Source organism: Sesamum indicum, linkage group LG16, assembly GCF_000512975.1.
Source record: "Sesamum indicum cultivar Zhongzhi No. 13 linkage group LG16, S_indicum_v1.0, whole genome shotgun sequence".
Taxonomy (NCBI): Eukaryota; Viridiplantae; Streptophyta; class Magnoliopsida; order Lamiales; family Pedaliaceae; genus Sesamum; species Sesamum indicum.
This window is the reverse complement of record NC_026160.1, coordinates 3,430,585-3,452,620: the sequence shown is the minus strand read 5'-3', so window position 1 is coordinate 3,452,620 and position 22,036 is coordinate 3,430,585. Positions and strand designations below refer to the sequence as shown.

The 22,036-nt window shown below is 35.5% G+C and overlaps 2 protein-coding genes across 9 annotated transcripts; one reads left to right on the top strand and one right to left on the bottom strand.

The window, feature by feature from the left end:
• LOC105178704 lies at positions 36 to 683 on the top strand. Its single transcript, XM_011102235.1, has one exon. The coding sequence runs from the start codon at positions 36 to 38 to the stop codon at positions 681 to 683; it is 648 nt and encodes a 215-aa protein (XP_011100537.1).
• On the bottom strand, positions 7,969 to 20,880 carry LOC105178668 (WD repeat-containing protein 26-like). Of its 8 annotated transcripts, none has more exons than XM_011102193.2 (5): positions 20,651 to 20,879; positions 12,496 to 13,363; positions 10,733 to 10,834; positions 8,673 to 9,302; positions 7,969 to 8,340 (listed from the first exon to the last, which is right to left on the bottom strand). In XM_011102193.2, the coding sequence occupies exons 2-5, from the start codon at positions 13,288 to 13,290 to the stop codon at positions 8,110 to 8,112; spliced, it is 1,758 nt and encodes a 585-aa protein (XP_011100495.1). In that variant the 5' UTR covers positions 13,291 to 13,363; positions 20,651 to 20,879; the 3' UTR covers positions 7,969 to 8,109. The 8 variants fall into 8 exon arrangements, with proteins under 8 accessions (XP_011100495.1, XP_011100497.1, XP_011100492.1 ...); XM_011102195.2 differs by having other exon boundaries at positions 12,496 to 13,341; XM_011102190.2 differs by having other exon boundaries at positions 12,496 to 13,385; positions 20,651 to 20,878.

Below are 22,036 nucleotides of genomic sequence, written 5' to 3'. Positions count from 1 at the left end.
AATACGGAGGGGACCATACATGTATATTGAATCAAATGTCCCTCGAACACGGTAATTTAGATAGAGTATATGTTGCTTCTTTATTGTTAGGACATGTAAAATGCAACCCGTCGTACGGAATCAAGCATGTCATCCAGACTGTGAAAGACCATACCGAATACGATATACCATATCAAAAGGCATGGTACAGTTTGAAAATGGCACGTGAGATGGTTTATGGCACATGGGAGAGCTCCGTTCAAAAGCTACCCAAATACTTGGGAGCTCTCCAAAAATATAATCCAGGAACGATTGTTGAATGGCAACATAAAGCCCGCGACACATCAACCAGTGCATATGTGATAGGGTACGTATTCTGGGTGTTCAAGCTGTGCATTGAAGGGTTCCAACACTGTCGCAACCTTATCAGTGTAGATGGGACCCATCTATACACAAAGTACAAGCACAAGATGTTGATTGCTGCTACCATGGATGGAAATCAACAGGTACTTCCTCTTGCTTTTGCTGTTGTCGATGAAGAATCACTTTTATCTTGGAAGTGGTTTCTTAGACAATTGAGCAGACACATTATACGAGGGCGACGGGGTATCTGCCTTATTTCTGACCGCCATGCTGGTATCACAAGAGCTGTACGTGAATGTCCGGATTTCGTGCCACCTAACGGCGTGCACCGATATTGCTAGCGGCACGTGTGTTCCAATTTCAACAGTAAATACAAAAATGTCGTGTTGAAGGATCTTTGTTGGAGAGCTGGCTCTGAATATCAGATCAGAAAATTCAATCGCACTATGGAGGAGATAAAGAAACAGTCCCTCGAGGCGTTTCAGTGGTTAGATAGGATCGACAAGGAAAAATGGACAGCATCACATGACGGTGGATGGCGATGCGAAATTCTGACGACAAATATGTCGGAATGCATAAATGGAGTATTGAAAGGGGCTCGCCGCCTACCGTTGACAGCAATTGCTGAGATGACGTTTCAGCGAAGTGTCCATTATTTCCGTGAGAGGTTAGCAAGAAGTACTGTAATGTTGACCAACAACCAACTGTGGACGGATTTTGCATATAAGATGTTCGTTGACCAACAACCAACTGTGGACGGATTTTGCATATAAGATGTTCACACGTTGGCATCAAAATTCTGTTGAACATACCGTCACCAAATTCCATCAGTTCCAACAGTCCGCCTCGGTTGTTACAAGACGTCACGGTGGACATGGAGTCAACACCCATGTTGTCAAAATTGCGAACCGAGAATGTTCTTGCGGCAAATGGACTCAATTTGGTATACCTTGCAGTCACGCTCAAAAGGTATGCGCTGCATTCATGATTAATGCTGCATCAATGGTGAAGGATTATTACGATATAATGACTTATAAGAATACATATTCTAAGTCATTTGAACCTGTACATTCCGAAGATTATTGGGATGTACCGGGATTTGAGTTGGTCCACGATCCTACTATTCGCATCTCTTCGCGCCCTGGGCGAAATCAACCAACACGTATTCACAACGAGATGGATTGGGCGCAAAGGCGTGCACGACAACAAGCACAACAAAGAAATTCTTCAACACAATCGGATGTGCCAGTACCGGGTAGCCAGGATTAATTGTATATTTTTTGTTTTTTTCACAATTGTACAAAATATTTTTTGTATTTAATGTAATTTTTTACAATTATACAAAATAAATAACTATTACATTTGTACCCTTAATTGTAATTTTTTAAGTTAATGCAATGTTAATTTTATTAATTTTGGATTTTAGTATGTTGTTAAAATTAATTATATATAAATTAAATTATATCATAATTTTTTTTTATCCGACATTTATTTAATGACGAGTCGCGATTTGAAATCGCGACTCGTCATGTTTTTGTTATATATTTAAAAATAATTATGATAAAATAATTTTTTTTTTTATAATTAAAAAATAATTAACTCGTTCAAATACATTCCAGTTTCTCAACCAGATGAGATACTAGTTTGACCAGGAATTCAAATTGCCAACTTCTGAAGATTGGGTGCACTTGCGCAAAATAATTTCCACCATTCGTCTATGAGAAAAGAAAAAAATAGATTACAAATGGTCAAGAAAAATAAAGTAAAGAAATAATTAACTTAAATAAAGGACAAAAATGAGAAATTATCAGGCTGAGTGTTTCTGCTAGTTTCAAGAGCAAGTTCCTGTCGAAACTCTCTAACCGGATCTCGAAACAATCTAGTCCCATGTAACAATATTAGCTTGCTACCTATTCCTTTTGTGTTAATCACTTCAAGAACGTCATTCATGACCTCTGGTTTTTGACAAAATAATGCTTGATCATATTGAAATGCTGGATTAAACCATTAAGTTGCAGCATGTATGTCTTTTCTCAACTGTCTATCCCAACGACTCTTATTGATGTCTGTAACTTCGTTTTTTTTTCGTTCTCTTGCTATCCTTGAATCAACAAACTCTTTACAAGTGACCAAAGCTTTTAAATCATGAATGTAATGGTACAAACATTATATATTTCATGATCAAATTCAAGCAATGTGCAACACAAGGAAACCACTTAATAGATTTATAATGATCTTGTATAATCTATGGTACATTTGTGTAATGGAGGGTAGATATATGAGCAAGACTTTTTGTTTCTAAACCAAGAAAGAATAACAACATTTAGATTCTTTTTAATTACATGAACAAAAAAGGAACAAGAAATGAACATTCTTTTAATTAACTAGAATCAAACTATTGAAAATGATTTACTAATAATCTAATACATTAATTGACAAATCTAAAATTTAAACTTAACAGAATTATGTTACACACTTTCAAACTTAACAAAAAAATTGATACACTAAATTTTCAAAAATAATCCAACAAAAATAGCAACACTAAATTGAGAAGAGGAATTAGGAGTTTATGTTTAGAAATAATAGAAAATAGTTAAACTTAATATAAATTATCTCATTTAACATAAATATTGCACATTTATATAAATAAGCTATTATCCTTTAAAAAATAACAGAAAAATTAAGGTCCTTAACTGAAATAATATTACAACATTTTCAAACTTAACTATTAAAATTTGATACACTAAATTATAAAAAATAATCTAAATAGAAATAGCATAACTAAATTAAGAAGAGAAATTAGGGTATTTAACAAAAATATACACATTTTACAAGAGAAATTAAGACATAAATCGTCTCATCGTTTCTAAGTCTCTACCTCTGTAAATTCATATATAAAAGCTTCATGTTTTCAATCCATCATACTATCGTACCCATCTTATACACAAAATGTATTTTGGAGAAAGAAAAGCAAATAAATCAAAAATAAAAAATGAGAGAAGTTGAATTGAATGCTTACTTGAGAAGTGCAGAAGCTTGAGAGACGTGTTGGACTTGGGCTTGTTGGCAAAGAGTAGATGTTTGAGAGAGAGTGAGAAGATGGAGAGAGCAAGAGGGAGTTTGCCAAAGCAGAGAAGTAGAGAGCAGCTATAGCTAAGAAAAGATATTAGAGATTTTATCATGTGTTCATACTTAATTGTTGACCTACTCGATTTAGTCAACCAACACCGAGTCACATGGTTCAGCGATTGAACCATTGGATAAAATGGTTTTCATAAAAGAAAAGTGGTTTTTTTGCTCTTTCGATTTCCTAGTTTCAGCCCGTTCTGTGGCGCGTCCGGACTGAGTTGTGTTTCAAAACATTGGTAACCAACAAAGGCAAACCCTACTCTTTAGGGGAAGCTAGCGGTCCTCGGACGAAGGTTCATCCTTCACCATCTCTTGGTACCTCTGCAATCATAGGGGTTGCCATAGGCACTTGGGTCACAGCCACCAACTATGCTCGTACTATGGAGGTAATAATCTGTTGCATGGTCTCCAACAATCCCCAGGACAAACTCCCAGAAGAGGTGTCAGAAGAAATGTTATTGCTTGGAGGATTTGGAGGCTCGAATCATCCCCCCCCCCCCACCATAGTGCTTCTAGTGGGAGCGAATTGTGTCCCTTCTACTACCTACAAGGCTTATTTGTCTCCAGTAAAGGCACCCTTTTGCTTCTTCATTCCACTATTAGATGCTTCTGTTGATCTCAAGTCTTAATTTGTGTTCTCACAGACGGCGCAACTTGATGTGAGCAAAACTAGCTCATCAGGGAGATCTTGGACTCAAATCCTTTGGGCCAAGTCTTTTGCAAACCTAGAATAGGGGACCTACAAAAAAAATGTTAGTACTCTAATGCACAAATTAATAAATAGTTGTAGAAAAATAAAATCAAGCAAGGTAAGATAACAATATGTGCTTAAAAGTGACGAGAAAATGATCTTGATGGAGTGCTTTTGTGTGAGTAGTTGTGCAGATTATTATTTCATGTTGGAAAAGCATAAGCCAAAATTAAGCACTTTATACCAAAATGTGAAAAAGCTTAAACCCAAGCTTATTGTCCCACACTGGAAGCATAAGGCAAGTTTAAGCACTTTAGATTATAAATATGAAAAAGTTTAAACCCCAAAAAAGTTTATATTTCACTACATAATTACTATTTTTTTTAAAAAAAAAAAAAACTAAGGTCAAAAATTGATTTTTTACTCTTCACAGGTCACTAACTTTTACCAGTTTTGGCCCCATGAACCGGCACGGCCACGTGGCTGATTCTAGGATGAATTAGTCAAATCGATCGGTCTGATCCAAGTCTTAAAATATTGAACTAATATAAAAAAAAAAAAGAGAGAGAGAGAATGTAAATGACGACTCAATGAGGTAAATAAGTAGGAAATAACTACAATACATATCACATGAAAAATGTTGCATACCAATGAAACCTAGTCACTGTAAAGTATTGGAAAGAGGAGAACCTTTCGAGAGATGATTTCAATCGATATTAACAAGAACAGCCGTGCATGAATTCAAATTAGAATGATACAACGTTTTATTGGACAAAATGAATTTTATAAATTTAAATAGAAAGTATTAGAATTTGTTAGACGAAGATTACCCCTTGATTCATTTCCACCGAATACCAATCCAAGGGCTTGAAGTGTATTCTTGGATCTAGATGAGCAATGTTCTGCAGCTTTATGTGTCACATTGAAATATAGTATTAAGGTTTGAAGATTTGATACCAAGAAGAAGGTGAAGCTTTTGCAAATGTAATATTTGATCAAGGCAAAGAGACTTGTTTTGGACTTGAGTCATCTGGATTTACATGCATTTGTTGTGACTTCTATTGTATGTAATGTTGTATGGTGAAGGCTCCATTTTAAAGGTATGGACAAGGTTTTAAAGAGCTTTGGCACACTTTTATTGGAGTTGAACACCTTAGATTTTGATATAGATCCACCAACTAATGTAGCGTATTTGAATAGGTTTCAACCTATCTTGAACGGTCCATCAAAATTCATAAGGGCCACATTTTGTATGCACTTATGGCGGATTTGTCATCTTAATGATATACAAAGCCCAAACTTATTATAAAATTTAATTTAGAATTCAATTATCAACCAATTATTTTAGGCTTTTGATTAATAAATTATTTTAAAATTTTAATGTCAATAATACTAATAAAAGCCTAGTATTAATTCAACAAAATAAATATTGTAGAATACGAACATCACCACAATGCGGTACTAACCAAAAAAATGTGCACTCGTAAAACTTCGATCATACAACGTCTTTTCGTACTTATGTAGTCATATAAAAATAGGACAAATGCAATTTACCTATCCATAATATAAAAAATAGGTCAAAAGCCCTCTGTGGAAAAAAGAATACCAATTTACCCCCTTCAATTCTTAGAAAATGTGCAAAATACCCCCTTTTACACGAGTTGTGTGCTACACGAGCGAGGTATGTGATTTTGCTTCATTTTTAGCTATAAAATGACTTTTATGCCATTAATTATAAACCATTAGGTTTATATATATATTAATGGTTCGGATTTAATAAACAAATTAATAGTCTATATCTTTTCTTGTTTAGATCAACGGTCTATATGATTTATACAATCAATGACTCAGATATATTTGAGTTAGATCAATTGCTCTAAAATTAAATTTTATAAAATATAAAAATAATTTATACAATAAATAAATATATATGCATACATATAATATTAATGATAAAATAAAATAAAAAATTGAGTTTCCAGACTTGAGAGATAGCCACCCGGTGGCCGCAGATCTTGTGAGGCTAAGGGAAATAGAGAGAGTGGGAGGGCGACGATGTGCGAGGGGAAGACGACTCCGACGCGGGGAGGGGACGTAAGAGAGAAACCTGCGACGCAGGTACGAAAAAGGGGGTGGACGGGGTGGACGGGGCGGACGGGGAAGGAGGAGCCGACTATGGCCCACTACAGAGGGAGGGGCAGGGTGGGGCTGGCGGGGAGGGGAGAGTGGTTGTGTATACATATATACATATATTTATAAAAGTATATTATAGATTTTGTATATAAATTATATAATAAAATGGAATTTGGAGCCTTAATTTGTAAAGATAAAATATCAACCGTAGATCTCAATCAGATTTTGTTTGAACGTAGATTAATATTGATAAGATATGAAGCATTGATTTATCTTATATAAGATCGAGATTATGAAATGAAAATATAAATAATAATATTTTAAAACAGAACGTGAAGCACACCAGTTGTGTGAGTGGAGTATAATAATATTTTGAACGTATTTGGTCATTTTTTTTATAGTGGGTCATTTTTGCCTATTTTTTATAATACAAGGAGATAAATTGTAATTTTTTATAATATTTTAGTTCTTATAAATCTAAAATTAAAATAGTTCGAATACAAACGCGAGAATTTAAACTCTTTTATAATAGGAAAATTTTATCTTAAAAAGTTAAAATAATTTATTATTACAAATTTAAAAATTTTAACTTCAAATCCATAAATTCATAGACAATTTTAGAAATGGAATAATCTAAAGGATCTTAAGGTCTTAAAATTAAACATATTTGCTACAAAACTCAATAGTTGCAGTTGGAGGCTTTTATAATTTGGTAAACCGTCTGAACATAAAATCAATCCAATCAAAATCGAAACCAAACTGAAAAATGATAATTATTTTTTTTATTTTCATATACATATTTTTATATATATGATAACTATTTGTATATTAAAAATTCAAAAATAAATAAGAAGTATAATTATTATTTTTAATATTTAAATTGTTGACTACTTTTGCATTTTGAGTAAAGAATTCGTTACATGCCGAAAAACCAAAAAAAAATGATATTTACCAAATTCAAACTATTAACTCCATTCGTTATTTGGTATAGCATTTTGGCGTATCGACGTTTTACTCTTCAACTACCAAAATTTCGATCCGTTCAATTTTATCGAATGAACACTCCTACTTGCTGTTGACACCTTCCCTTGTAAGAAAGAAAAAATCAGCACAAAAGATTTTGAATTAGTTCTTCAAGGGGAAGTTTTCTTGAAATTGATGGGCGTCCAAACTTTATAGTAATACAACAAGTATGAATTGGGATGTAGAAATTGGTCTTCTGCTTCTTTCTTTCAGGAAAAACTCAATGGTCCAGAGATAGGATGAAAGAACAGCTGCAGGTCAGTTTAATTCCCAGAAAGGTATGAGAGCACTATCATCAAATATTAATGGGTTTGAGAAATATAAAGATCAGACTCATACAAACATACACAAACATGAGCAGAAGAGTGAATCACAATATCACAGTAACATCTGCACAACTGTAACAGAGTCATCGCAGTTTGTTGTCCGTATACAAACAGCTAGCAAACAAAGAACACAATTTCGCCATCTTTGTCATGTTGTCGGTTTGCAGAACAAAGTAGCAAACAAAGAATACAAATGCACCATCTTCATCACATGCAATATGTCGGGATAAAACATGCACGCGTGTGTACTTTGATGTGAGAACGGCAAAGAGGCAGTTGCTATTACCATCTATTTCTTCACAATGAATAACCAACAAACATTAGTAATTGAAAAACAAGTAGAGATGCTGCCATTATAGTGAATGCGACTTCATATTCTTGTTCGTATAAATAATGGATCGACATTTAAGTAAAAGAATTTACATCAGAGCTATGGTTAAGAAATACAATGTTTGAAGGAATAGTTCATTTCCTTCCAACTTCAAGTTCTCCCATTACACAATGGATGCCATTACTATGCCTCCCACTGCAGTTCATATTATCCTGATTTAGTCCCCAAATGCGTATAGTTCGATCATCACTTGCCGAAGCCAGCATATGGGGGTTTGCAGGATTCCAGCTAACACAGTTCACGGCCCCAGAATGTCCAGCTAATGTTAAAATGAGCTCTCCTGAGACTTTGTGCCATATATGAACCTTTAAATAGAACCAAACCATCATGAATTCAGCAGCTACTAAATTCCTCAAGTGACCAAAAACTATTAGCCTCAAACTATCAAACTTCGTTTTGTTTTGAGGTGATCTTATCATGGATTAGGATCCGTGAGGTGCTATGCTCAAATGTTACAAGCATTCTGTGTGATCAGAACTATGTCATACTGATCAGTAGAAAAGAAAACGAATAACATGTCTTACTGCAGCCAGTGGCAAAAGGGTATCACTGATCTCATACTCCTTTTTTCTTTTTTTCTTTTCTTTTAGGGGGGAGGGGGGGCTGTTCGTTATCCAAAGGAGAAGAGAAATATTACCTGTGAGTCCTCACTTCCACTAGCAATGAATGCTTGTTCTAATCCACCAAAACAAGACCTCACAACAAAACGAGAACGCTTGTGACCTTTGTATTTAGCTATCAGCCTGATGCAGCCATCTATATTCCAAAGATGAAGTTCTTCATTGAACAGGCTAACAAGCAAAAACTTGCTGTCTGCAGACAATGCAAATGAAGTTATGAATTGGTCCTCTCTGATGAATTTCTCAGATACTGTTTCCCATCCAAACAACAGTATCGTAGTCTCTTTACAAACAGTTACAAGCTCTTTCCCATCAGTACTGATACCCAAGTCCGCAATCCTAGTAGTCCTCTGCCCTTCCCAACATTCTAACTCGTTCCCTTCCAGATCCCACATGCTGATACTTTTGTCAGTAACACCAGAAAATATACTCTTTCCATCTGGAGCCCATGCACAAGAGACCAGACCAAGACCAGTTTTTTCATATATATGGAGGCATTCACCAGAGGAAATGTCCCATCGTCTAACTGTCTCCTCCACTCCACATGTAAGAAGTTGATCATCATCAGCGCTCCATGAAATATAAGAGACAGGTCTCTGGTGGCCAGATAATTTATGTTTCAAAGCAACTCGACCGTCAACCTTAACCTACAACAAAAGCAACAAAATAATCAGACACACAAGACACAATTCACACAGCACATCCACCCTCACGAAGTAAGGCATTGGCCAGCATGCTTAAAATATTAAAAACTATTCAAAAGACCTCGCCCTTTTAATTTTGATGAACAACATACCAAGGAGACTTCCAAGATTAGCACACTTCTACAGTGACTGCTTTTTTTTAATAAATAAAAACAGCAGAGGAGCAAAAAATACTTTGATACATCAAACTAAAACATATTTTAAAGGCATGTTAAAAGTTGAGGGAAAAATTGAAAATAAATAATAGGGAGAATACTAGAACCCCATTGAGGTATTTTTAAGATATAAAAACATTATTTTAAGGGGATTATAGTAACTTTACAAAAATAATATCAGATGATTGAACTATAATTGGCAGAGTTGGACGTTGAGCTAATTATGAACTGAATCATAAGCATCCGTCCTGCTAAATCTGATTGAAAGTTAAGAATACCATTGAATTTTGAAATTTCAACTCACTAACAAAACTTTCGATATTATCCACTGTGTACGCATGAAAGGACAGGAGAAGCAACTTAAAACTAGATCCATATTATTTATTCATAGGTAAGGACTAGTCTCAGTACCTTTCCGTGATAGCAAGGAAAGGACTCCATACAAGATTGCATTACATCCCGAAAGAGAAGAAGGAAACAGTAGGCCATGACAACTTGCATGTCACTTACATGGAAAAGTGGCTAACCATAAATTTGTTAGCATGCACACATTGGCCCAAAAGTATGGTTAAATTTTACAAAGCAGCAGTTCTCAATACAAACCAAAAAAGTTTGCCCTAAAACATAAGCGTCTTTTATACAATTGTCTTACAATATTTATTAATCAAGAACCAAGCTGAGAACATTATATTTGTGTTTGCCAAACATTCAACAGATTCCCACCCCAAAAATAAATCAAACTTTGACGAATAACTAATTGATTTTTTTTCTTTCAGTTATTATTTTCCCCGCCTTGGTCTATTAATAACCAAATGGATTTTTCCAATGTATAAAATACAAATTCCAATGGCTTTGGCTACTATAACCTTCCCCACCACGACTTTTGGATTTTTCCAATGTATAAAATACAAATTCCAATGGCTTTGGCTACTATAACCTTCCCCACCACGACTTTTTCCTTTTTTAGGGTTTTGAGAAGATGTTCCAATCTCTGAATGCCAACCAATAATACTACTTTACAAGGCATTCTGGAGAAGAGGTTATGAAAGTCCTTAGAAACAGGATAATCAAAATTTGTATCCAAGATTCATTAGGATCAACTGGTGCCATATTTAAGTAATACTTCAAACATACAGTCAATCTGTCATTCATGAAAGATCAAGAATACTGGATGAACTTAAACCAATCAATAAACCAAATAAAATAAGGTTTTATTACCTCCCATATAATCACAAGACAATCACCAGCTGATGAGGCCAAGTATTTCCCATTGTGAGAAAATTGCAAGAACCAGACTTCATCACTGTGTTCCCGTAATACCTGGAAGGTTCACAAAATAACAGAAGAAATAAATGGTTGCAGTAATGAGAGAAGTTAATTGGTTTTGAGGAAAAGAGGACTACGTTATAAATTCTCAAGAAATATGGTTAGTTTCAAGAATTTGCAACTTTAATTCTAATATATCCATAATGTGTTTGTTTTGCCTCCCAAAACATTTTCTGAAAATGGTAATAAATATAGACAATCTTCTAGTACCCTATTTCAAATCTTATCCATTCCACCCAACCCCCAGCCCTCCTTTTAGAAAACAAAGCTTCATCTGGAGGTTTTGATGATGCAGTACTATAGAAGTTTCAGAACGAATAAGGCCCTGCGCATTTGATTAAATAACTACCACATCAATTTATCAACCTATCACTTCAACTAGTCGACTAGATCAGATTTTTAAAAATGAGTCTGAAACCAAACAAAGCCGAAGTACATAAACCCTTATCCATTTAGAGCAGCTAGCAAACAAAACTAAGAAAACAACATTTTTACCACCTCACATTACCAATTCATCTGGCATACTCAAAGTTCACTCGTTTCAAAATTTCAACTCTCAAACTCCAGATATGTCAATCTTTAATAGCATTTGGTGTAAATTCTGAGACTTCTGAGATGTCTTCAATTAGTTTTCCAACATGTATTTTCTAACTGATTAGGGGAGACAAATATATAAATATTTATACCTACACCTTTTCTTTTAACATTTCTTGGTTGTTATGTCAATAGTCATCGACTCATTGTTTCTTAAAGAAAAACATAATGTTGACATCATTCTGGTGAACAGATGCTCCTCTGGATGACAAGTAGACCAGATTTCCGTTAGGCTAATGACTTTTTATTCAGCCTCATTTCTGAAAAGAATCATTAGGTGGCTGCTAATTTACAATTCATGCTCTACAAATGCAAATGTTCCAATTGAAAAGCATGCTCATTGACCCCAAGTTTTTCAAATGCGTCACACATCTCAAGCAGAACTAATATCTAGTGCAGAAGCAGGTAACTCCTCTACAGTTATAAAATTGTGCAAATGCCTAAACAATGATGAACGAATTCCTACTTTAGATATGGTTTACCTATTTCTCCCAATTGTAAAACAACACAATTAGGAGGAAAATGGAAGGACATCAATTCAAATATTGATATTGTGGCTGCACTTAGTAGCAGTTCTTTCCTGTGCCAATATCATCTCTGTTAAACCAATCTTCTCATATCATTTCCACAAGAAAGCAAGAAGAAGCTCTAAAATTAGGAGAATCTTTTCAAACTATTCCACATTATTTAGATTGATTTGGTGGCAAAAGAGCCCACTCAAACGTCCTTTTGTCATGAAAAAGCATCAAGAAGAAGTAACCCTGGAGTGCTAGCACACAGTAGCTTTTATGCTGTACACAATTTGCTTTACACATAGGTTGAACTTTTCGTCTGTTACTTTTTCTTTCTTTCTTCCTTTCTTCTTTAATTTTATTCTTTATTGTTTAGTGATCAGTATTATTCCTGACTAATTTCAAATATAAAGAAGCAAACAGAAAATTTTCAATGACATTAATACGCACAGCATAAGGAAAGACTATGTTGATAATACCATTATGTTAGTGCCCACAAGTGGCTTTATTTTCTTTCCAACAACTGCAAGTAATAGAAAGTAGCATTACCTGCAATGTCTGGGAAGGAATATGGTCTCTTCCACACTGATGATCTGTGAGCAATGACATTTTCCCAACTGATGAATTGTGAAACCTACAAGCATCCTTTTGCAAGTCAAGAGCATGTTCAACAAGATGCACCAATCTTCTTTCAGGAATCATTACTGTTGGCGGAATCAACTTATGCAATTCCTCCAGTAATTGTTTACGAGATCTGATTCTCAACCCTTTACTAGAAGTTCCATCGAGTAAATTTTGTGAGGAAGACAAAATGTAGAAAGACAGCTCTCGTGTTCTCTCATCATTTATACAAAGTGGAGCAATCTCGGTCCTCAGAGTCTTCAAAGCATCAATAATTTTTTTTCTATCCAAAAGTTCGAGAAATTTCTGCTCCAATATTACAAAAGATGCTGACGTAATTATTGTTTCATCTCCTAGCCCAATTTCATGTAACATTGAAACACTTTCATCCCATTGACCTTCAAGAATTTGATGCATAAACAAATCTACTGCAGGAGAGTGCAACAGGATTCCAGACTCTTCCTCCAGATGAGCTCCCATCTTGGAATAGCCAAGAGAATACAACGCTTCAGCTATAATCCGAACAAGTTCAACTTTCTTAATGATACCGTTTGAACCAACAACCTCATCATCCTCTTGAGATGCTAATGGCCGAGCCATTGTCTCACTCAATGAGCAACTACATTGCTCCCTATAAGATACACCATTGGAAAGACCTCCTGATTCTCCAGAGGATACTTTCACACGTTTTGACGGTGGCTCATCATCCTCTACACCTTCCATGAAAAGCACACTTCAGCCCATATATTAATACAACGGAAGCACAGTAGAGACCTGAGATCTGTCTCGTCAATATCTGATAAATCACAAATACTATTCTGTAAAGAGCAATGCCGAAAAGGAATGTTAATAGATTTGCGGAAAAACATAATTGAAGGAATTAAAGAACACAAAAACCACATCACTCCTCTTGTCCATGAAGGAGGGAAGAGATTTTGCATTCACTAAAAATAACAAAAAACTAATCGACAAACGCAGCTTAACAATTCACATGTAACTATACAAATTAGTAAAGATTGAGAAATGATAACTGCAAAAAATTTACAAAGCCCAACATAGTTGAACCAGGAAGGGGAAAAGGGAAAAAAAATGAACTACTACTTCAATAGCTTTTCTTTGTCCTTTTTCTATTGCTGTTAAATGTCTTAACCACCTATCAACAGTCTAGTCACTCCAGTCAGCTCCTGAGAGTATCACTAAGAATATGAAATAAAACAATTCTACAAACCAACCCTCAGAAATAACATGGCTTTTTTACCACATTTCACAGTCAAAATCCTCCCAGGCTCAAGGTGAATAAAAAATTCTGAACCCATTACTTCTATTTAGTACTTGCACAAAAGATTAAAAGTTGTTGACAAGTGACAACTCCATTACATGACTAAGGGCAACACCGAAAAATTGCCATAGCAGATTTACTTAGCCATCTTTATCAGCCAAAGTATGAATATACAACGACTCAAGAACTGGTTTGATTTACTTGGAAAATATTTTTCTTCTGTTTCATTGGATTTTTCTGCTCTAAACTTTCCTCTAAATGAATATAAAATTTACCAAATAATATGCTTGGCAATACCAACTTAATCAATATATCTCAACAAAGTCCGACTTTTAGAGCCCCATTTTCCCTCTGAATGAAATCACTTGTAGATGCTGAAAAAGCATATTTTATATTAACAGGCTCAAATTTAATGTCATTAATCCTTTAAAGCTTGGCTTAGAATCAATACAATGCTTCTAAAAGGTTTAGATAATCAGAACAAATTTGGGTTTTGTCCAAAATGACATTATTTCCACATCTTTCATTTGTCAAGTATAACCCATCTAAGCTAATGGAATCTCTCAACTTCAACCAACTATAAAGAGACTTAAACCAGAAGCTAGAATTCACCGCTCAAATCTCCAACCAACCATAGGAGGCCAATATACTAGAAGTATTGGGTCCATATTTTTTACTACGGACTCCACCTTTCTATGTGATTATGTTCCTTCATCCCAGGGATGCTTGTGTTGCACAAAGAGAATCTTTCCGAATTCAGAATGAGGCATATATGAAGTGAAAAATGCATCCTCGACTTATCACCAGTATTACTATTTTTCTTTAAATTTATGGCCTATGCAAAAGTCAAGATATTAGATTATATCAATCCACATAAAATCCAGCACTGATCCTATCAGCGTAGTTCTAGTTCTTAAAGAAGAAAAAGATAAATGAAGAACAAATTAGTGAAGGGTCGAACTATTGGCGGAGGCAGACCTCTGGTGTAACTAAAGATAACCGCCAAAGACAACCGAGGACTAGAGGAAGCAAAAAGCATCCTAACAATATTCATCATCATCGTAGCATCCATTTACAATTCTGATTTTAGTGAAAAAGAAAACAAATCGTGGAGGAACACTCATTGCTGTAACAATAATGATTTTAGTGAAAAAGTAAAACAAACCGTGGAGGAAAACTCATTGTTGTGACAATACTAACATTGTATGCTGCCAAATTTTTAATATGGATAGATCAAATGTTTCTCAAACAACAACCAGTGCAGAGGAAACTATAGTAAGAAACAGTATCGATGTTGCTTGAGCTTTTTTCATTTTGAAAGAAAGAAAGAAGAGAGAGAGAAAGGAGCAACTATTATATGAATCCTTGAACCAAAGAAGGCAAAAGTCACAAAGCTATGCTCCTTCACATTGCAAGAGGTAACCTTTTGAGCCGTTAATACCTAAGGTCATCTAATAAGCTATAAATTGTTGGCAACATAACTCTAGAGCATGGTCTAACAAAACCCAACTAACTTCAATTACGCTTTAGTCTTAACCAAACCCACCTGCAGAGAGTCTTGTTGGGTGGGGCCTCTGCTAGGCTCAAATAGAGAAACACATAAGTTTTAATAATTTTAAACAACAAGGTCAACCTTCCAAGTTTCTTCTACTTTGTTACAGAATTCTAATATATATACTTACATCTATAATTATACACAACTAAGCAAAATGAGATTCAGGTGATCTTGTTAGGTTGTGGGTCCAAAATGGGTTTATCCAAACACCAAAACTTTAATAACTTTTAAACTAAAAAACAAGGTATGAATCATTGAAAGACCTAAAAATTTAACAATCTTTTAGAATAAAAATCAACAGTAATATATAGAATTCTAATACAGCCTCTTACATCTCTAATTATATGGAATAAGCAAAAATGACTATAGTATACCTAAAAAACGATTTAAAGAAACAACAACAATAATAATTGAGACATCCTAAATTGGAAAAGTGTGAGCATGAATAATGACCCAATATGGTCATAAAACATGCAAATAATAATAATGCCCCTTGATAACTAAAAACACTTAAAATAGTAGGCAATTACTGAAATGCCATGAAAGAACCTAAATGACACATGTCTGTGTAAGATGAATTAAACCTCAGAAGGGTCAAAGTAACATATGTAAATGCAACATGATTAGAAGAAACCCCAAAGAATCTCAAATCGTACATAAAAATGAAAGATTACAGAAACAACCCCTAAACATTTATAAATATTTAAAAACAGCAAAAGAACATAAAAATATTTACTAAAATACATTAATAGATACCTTGATTTTCATTCTATACAGGTTTAAAGTGTTACAATTATGAATTTGTAGTTTGATGTGCATGTATAGTATTACTATTATTTTTTAATTAGATGTTTTCGTCAATTAAATGAATCATTTTTTTCATGGGACACATCCTAAACCCAGCTCATTTATGACCTGGCCCATCTTATACCTGGGTCCCTCGACTCAACTTGCCCATTTCCCAACCCACAATGCTTACAAATAAGAAAATGTATTGTTTTTTCCATCTTTAGGTCCTCTGTTATACCGATTTTTCGTTTACTGCTCCACTTAAGATTGCCGTATTTGGTTCAATTTACTGCCAAAATTGCATATTTGGGTGTTGGAGATTCCATGCAGACTCTATTTAGATTATCGGCATTTCTAATTTCTACAGTCTATTTTTTCTACCTCGTTTCTGGTTTGGACGATAGCCTTAATATCCCATGAGCCATCCCTTTATTCTCCAATCTCCAGTGAGGATTATTTATCTACTCCACTTTTAACTTATTTGTATAGTTTTATCACACAAAAAATTGTCATGAATGATGATTACAGTCTCAGAGTTTCCAACAATGGGACATTTCATATTTATGCAACGGAGTTGTACGATTGCAACAACCACAATACCGTTTAAGCATAGCTTAATTGACTAATTGCTTGCTTGCTTTCTTCACAACTATATCTTGGAAAATGTATTATTTTCCTTGTACATGCAATGTTTCCTTCAAAACCTTTTCAACATTGAATACAGTGTATATACATGTATAATTCAGACTCCTTTTTTCTTCCTTTGTTAAATTATAGATTGTTAAGAAAATTTGAATTTGAAATCTTTCCTGGATCTTGTTTTTTTTTGCTTAGAGTTGATGATGATTGTCCTAGACCAAGGTAGGGCCTTTGCTGACTGTTGTTGATCTTATATCTATATGCGGTAGTCCAGACTTGATACATTAATCTTTTTTTATTCCCTCAGTGGTAGACAAGGCTTTATCTATAGGAATAAGTTAACTGCATAAAATTTAAATGTCATTTGGAGGTCTGAGTATGATAACTCTCTGATAGCATGGACATTTGACAACAATAACACTGGTTCGGACTACCAATAACATGATACCTGGTTAGAGGTTTAAGAAACAAAATAGAAGGAAAAAGTATCTATTAGAAAGAAGTTCCTTTTAATTCTCCTCAACACCTGTTAGTGTTCTTCATGGTCTTTATAGTATAGTTTCTCACAACACCAGATAAAATCTGTGATTCACCAAAAATAAACAACTTAACCGCTAAAAGTAAAACCATAGAAGAAATAACTCCGGAGACGAAACATAAGTTTACTAGAAGGTTTCAGAGTCATGTTGCTATCGTAGACGATTGCAAAGATAGCAATGGTCTAGGCCCAATACATGAAGATGTCATACTAGCTTCAAATGTTTAAGCAGCTAAAAAGGCCCTCAAAAAATTTTTTGAATCAAGCAACTGATCACCAGTATCAACAATCACGATAGATAAGATGGGGAAGAATAGCTAATGCAGCAATAACAAATGACAACAGGGTAGGCACTATAGTTTTTTACATGATCTTCTCCAACTACAATTTAGTAGTGAGTGCCTATTTCATTTACGAAAATATCCATAGATCGCATTTAACAATAAATAGAGTATCACAAGTTCTCACAACAGCTGCTTGTGAGCTCCTACTCCAAAGCAGACAAAGTGGCACATAAAAATCACAAGTCCATTAGTTAACCGAAACCGAAACTACCAACATACCCACATCATACCAAAAAATAAACCCCATGTCGCGTTTTCCAGCTCCAGCCAAAACGCGACTCTTGTTGCTGGCTGTTCTACCGAGGAGGCTCACCTCGACCGTCGATGAAGGGCGCAAATTAAAAATCCTAGCGCAAGATGGTGTCATTTTGAAGGAGCTAGGGCGCAATCAAATCGGGGAAGAAATTGGGGATATCACTTTGGCAGATCATTCCCAAATTAAGCTGACAGAAGGACACGTGGACAGCTGAGGATGCGCGTCTCTGGTGCCGCAATGGAGTTGCTGTTTTTTGGAGTCCTTGTGATGAAGATGATCCACCAATAGCAAGCTGAAGGAAGGACAAGACGACCTCTTTTTTCTGCAGAATTTTAATGTGATTTCAGCTTTATTTTCTTTTGTCATTTTGCTGCAACTCCATGTAAAAGCAAGGGAATGTTGGAAAGGATTATTATGAAATGAACGTCACAGTTCTTCTTCTTCCCCCACCCCCTTTCTACGTGCGTTTAAGTTTTCTGCAAATTTCACTTCTGTTCATATCATTTGGCCTCAGAGCCGTTCGATCCTTGGACCCAAAACACACTAAAATAGCTGATCAAACAAGGTTAAAAGAGATTCAAGAAGCACAAAAGAAAACAGACATCATGTTTATGGATGAGAGTGCTAGGAGGTAAGCAAGTGAGGATGAGATCCATAGCCATCTGGATCAAGTAATGGAGGTACAAGAGGGACTCCAAGCCTCTGTACTGAATATGGAGCATGGTTTAGTGACTGTCCAACAACAGCTCTGAAGCGTTGAACAGCTGCAGCAATACAATGGATACAAGTTCATTTTAGGGGAGGGCCAAACTGCATCTGTGGAGAAGGGCTCTACTTTGGTAGCTGCTGTACACAACTCCTTTAGGCAGGAAGGTAGTAATGTCTCCAGACAGGAGCACAACAACCATCAAAATGCTGGGACTTATAGTGCCTTAAACAAAATGGAATTTCCTTACTTTGATGGTGAGAATGCCAGGGGTTGGGTGAGGAGATGCACCAGGTATTTTCAACTAATACCCATACGTGAAGACCAAAACTCCCAATGGCATCAATATACATGCAAGGGAAGGTTGAACTTTGGTACCAATGTTACACTGAAAAGAAGGAATTTCGTTCTTGGGATGAGCTGGTTATTAATATACTTGAAAGGTTCGAAAATTTGGACAGCGAGAGGGTTATGCTAGAGTTTAATAAGCTCCACTATGAAACCATTTTAAATACATACCTCAAGAGGTTTGAGGAACTCAAGGACCAAATGCTCATCTTTATCAGAAATCTGGAGGAAGAATTCTTCATTATGAAGTTTATAAGTCGGTTGAAGGGAGAAGTTAAGTCTTTTGTATCCACCTGTAACCCAACCTCACTCAAACAAGTTGTCATACTTGCTAGGAAGCAGGAGCATACTGTAAATGCCATCCTGAAAAGAGCCCCTCAACCTAGTAGGAATACTCAAACCAAGCCTCCTTTCAGACCTCAAAACAAGAACCCTCCCCACAGAACCAATACTCAAGTCAAAAGATTTCTCACTGAAGCTAAAGTGAGGGCCAAGAAAGAAAAGAACCTATGCTATAGGTGTGATGAGCCTTATGTACCTGGGCATAGGTGCAGATATAGGTAGGCCTATATGCTGGTAAGTGATGAGGAAGCAAGAGATTTTGATGAAGCTGAGCAAGATGAACAACCAGTTGATGAGGCAGAAGGAGATATAACAGTGTCTTTGCCATGAAAGGGAATGCTAACTGTAAAACCTTAAAGGTCAATGGGATTGTAGGAGACAAGGAGGTACTCATCCTCATAGACAGTGGAAGCACCCACTGATTGATGAAAAGATTGCTGGAGCCAAAACGCGACTCTTGTTGCTGACCGTCCGATCGAGGAGGCTCACCTGGACCATGTGATCAACGGCGCACCTGTAATTGGGGATAAATTAAAAATCCCAGCGTGAGATGGTGTCGTTTTGAAAGAGCTAGGGCGCAATCAAATTGGGGAAGAAATTGGGGTATTCACTTTGGCAGATCATTCTCGAATTAAGCCGACAGAAGGAGACGTGGACGACTGAGGATGCGCATGTCTGGTACCGCAATGGAGTTGCTGTTTTTTGGAGTCCTTGTGATGAAGATGATCCACCAATAGCGAGCTGAAGGAAAAACAAGATGACCTCCTTTTTCTGCAGAATTTTAATGTGATTTCAGCTTTATTTTCTTCTGTCATTTTGCTGCAACTCCATGTAAAAGCAAGGGAATTTGTTGGAAAGGATTATTATGAAATGAATTAAGCATTTTCCTCTTCTCGTCACGTCTCAATTCTTCTTCTTCCCAACCCCCTTCCCCTTTCTTCCTGCGTTTAAGTTTTCTGCAATTTTCACTTCTGTTCATGTCACCCCACAACAATTAATCTCCCACATCCTCAATTAATCCATAAATTTACATACAAAAACTGCACTTACAGAATAAGGAAAACTAATCAAACTGAAACAACAAAACATACCGCCTCAAGTTAAAGCTCCAATGATGAACCAAAGCAAACTGAAAACACCAAAACCCACTTGGGGTTCATAAAATAATCGGGAAATTGAAGACTAGGCTTCATTTCTGATTGAACACATGCCTGATTCCCAATCCGGGCAAAGATTGATTGAATAGTACGCAAACAAAGCAAGTAAAATCATAATTTACTGACTCACAGAAATCAAGAAAGCACGATGAAGAGGAGACGAGACGAGCCAAGCTAATGAATGTGCAGAAGCTTCAACAGAGTGAGAAGAGGGTAAATGTTGGAGCAGTAATTAGCAGAAGGGGTTCCAATTCAGAAATGGGTATTTATTTGGTCGGTTTATGTGTGCATAGCGGATACTATTTCACTGTGTGTCTTGGATTTAGGTTACCTCAAGGGTAGGAAAAGGAAGAGCTTCAGTTCACAAATGGGAAGTTTTCATTTTATGCATTTGGAATAAAAATAGATAAATCACCAAAATTTCGTGGTTTAATGATTGAGGAAGAAAGTTCAATCATTTTTCAATTTGTTATATGGATGATATGGATTGCGAATTAATAGATATCTCGTTACATGAGTTATTATTCGTTCTGTTTTGTAGAAAATTTATGAATTATTTCGAAAAGATATCTCACTATGGAGATGAGGTTTAAAATTTATAATCTGCATTTGAAAATGTGGGAAAGAAGAAGATTCATTGGTTTGATTTTCCATTAGCAAGATGATAATAGACCCACGTTTTCTTTATCCGAAAATGGATCCAGGGGCATCCGTACAGCACAACCTTGTCATGATTCAATTCTGGCCCAAATATAAGGAACCAAACGAGCGTCAAGTGTCTGGGTCTTTCCTTTCCCAAACGTCCAGTATGAGTTACTCCAACAACTTAATTCATACTAGTAACGGTGCCCGATCCTTGCAGGTACGCATACATCTCTGTTTGAACAAGCAATTTCGAGTTGGATGAAGCTCCTAAAGGCCTTATCTCTCTGTTTTTGCCGTATTCCGTGTAGTGGTTTAAGGGGTCCTAAGCATTCGGTACCTTAGACTTTCTTCTCTTACGAAAATCTTATTTTTCTTTTAAGGAGGATAAGGGCTAATTCAAACTTTTCGTCTGCAATCGATGTGGTATGATTGCCTACATCATATATTACATATGTCGTAATTTCTATTGTTTGTTGATGATTATAACCTTTATTTTTTACAACTAATTAGAACTGGATCATTGAATAGGTTCCCCGATTAAGACTTTCATATTAGACTAGTGGCAACGAGTTAAAGTCAACATCATTAGAGTACATAACATTTAAATCACCTTTGAAAATACAAAACTATACTTTTTCCCAAAGACTTTTGAAATTTCACTTACACCTGACACTCTTCCGTTAGGGTTCGAACAAAAAATTCTAACGCTAACCAAAAAAAATTATATAATTTTTTTATTTTGCCCTTTATTTAATATTTTTATATATACTTTTGTACTTATAAAGGAATAAATATGATATATTTATGTGGAGTGAAGTTAACATCATTACATTTTTTCCTCATAAGTACAAAATTATATATGAGAATTAAA

Bases quoted from the DNA above. Each gene is read 5' to 3' on its own strand.
- LOC105178668 (XM_011102193.2), bottom strand. From the start codon at position 13,290: ATGGAAGGTGTAGAGGATGATGAGCCACCGTCAAAACGTGTGAAAGTA. The intron at 10,835-12,495 runs GTAATGCTACTT...TGAACCTTCCAG, and splicing joins TTCCTTCCCAGACATTGCAG to GTATTACGGGAACACAGTGA. The intron at 9,303-10,732 runs GTAATAAAACCT...CTTTTGTTGTAG, and splicing joins GTCTTGTGATTATATGGGAG to GTTAAGGTTGACGGTCGAGT.
- LOC105178704 (XM_011102235.1), top strand. From the start codon at position 36: ATGTCCCTCGAACACGGTAATTTAGATAGAGTATATGTTGCTTCTTTA.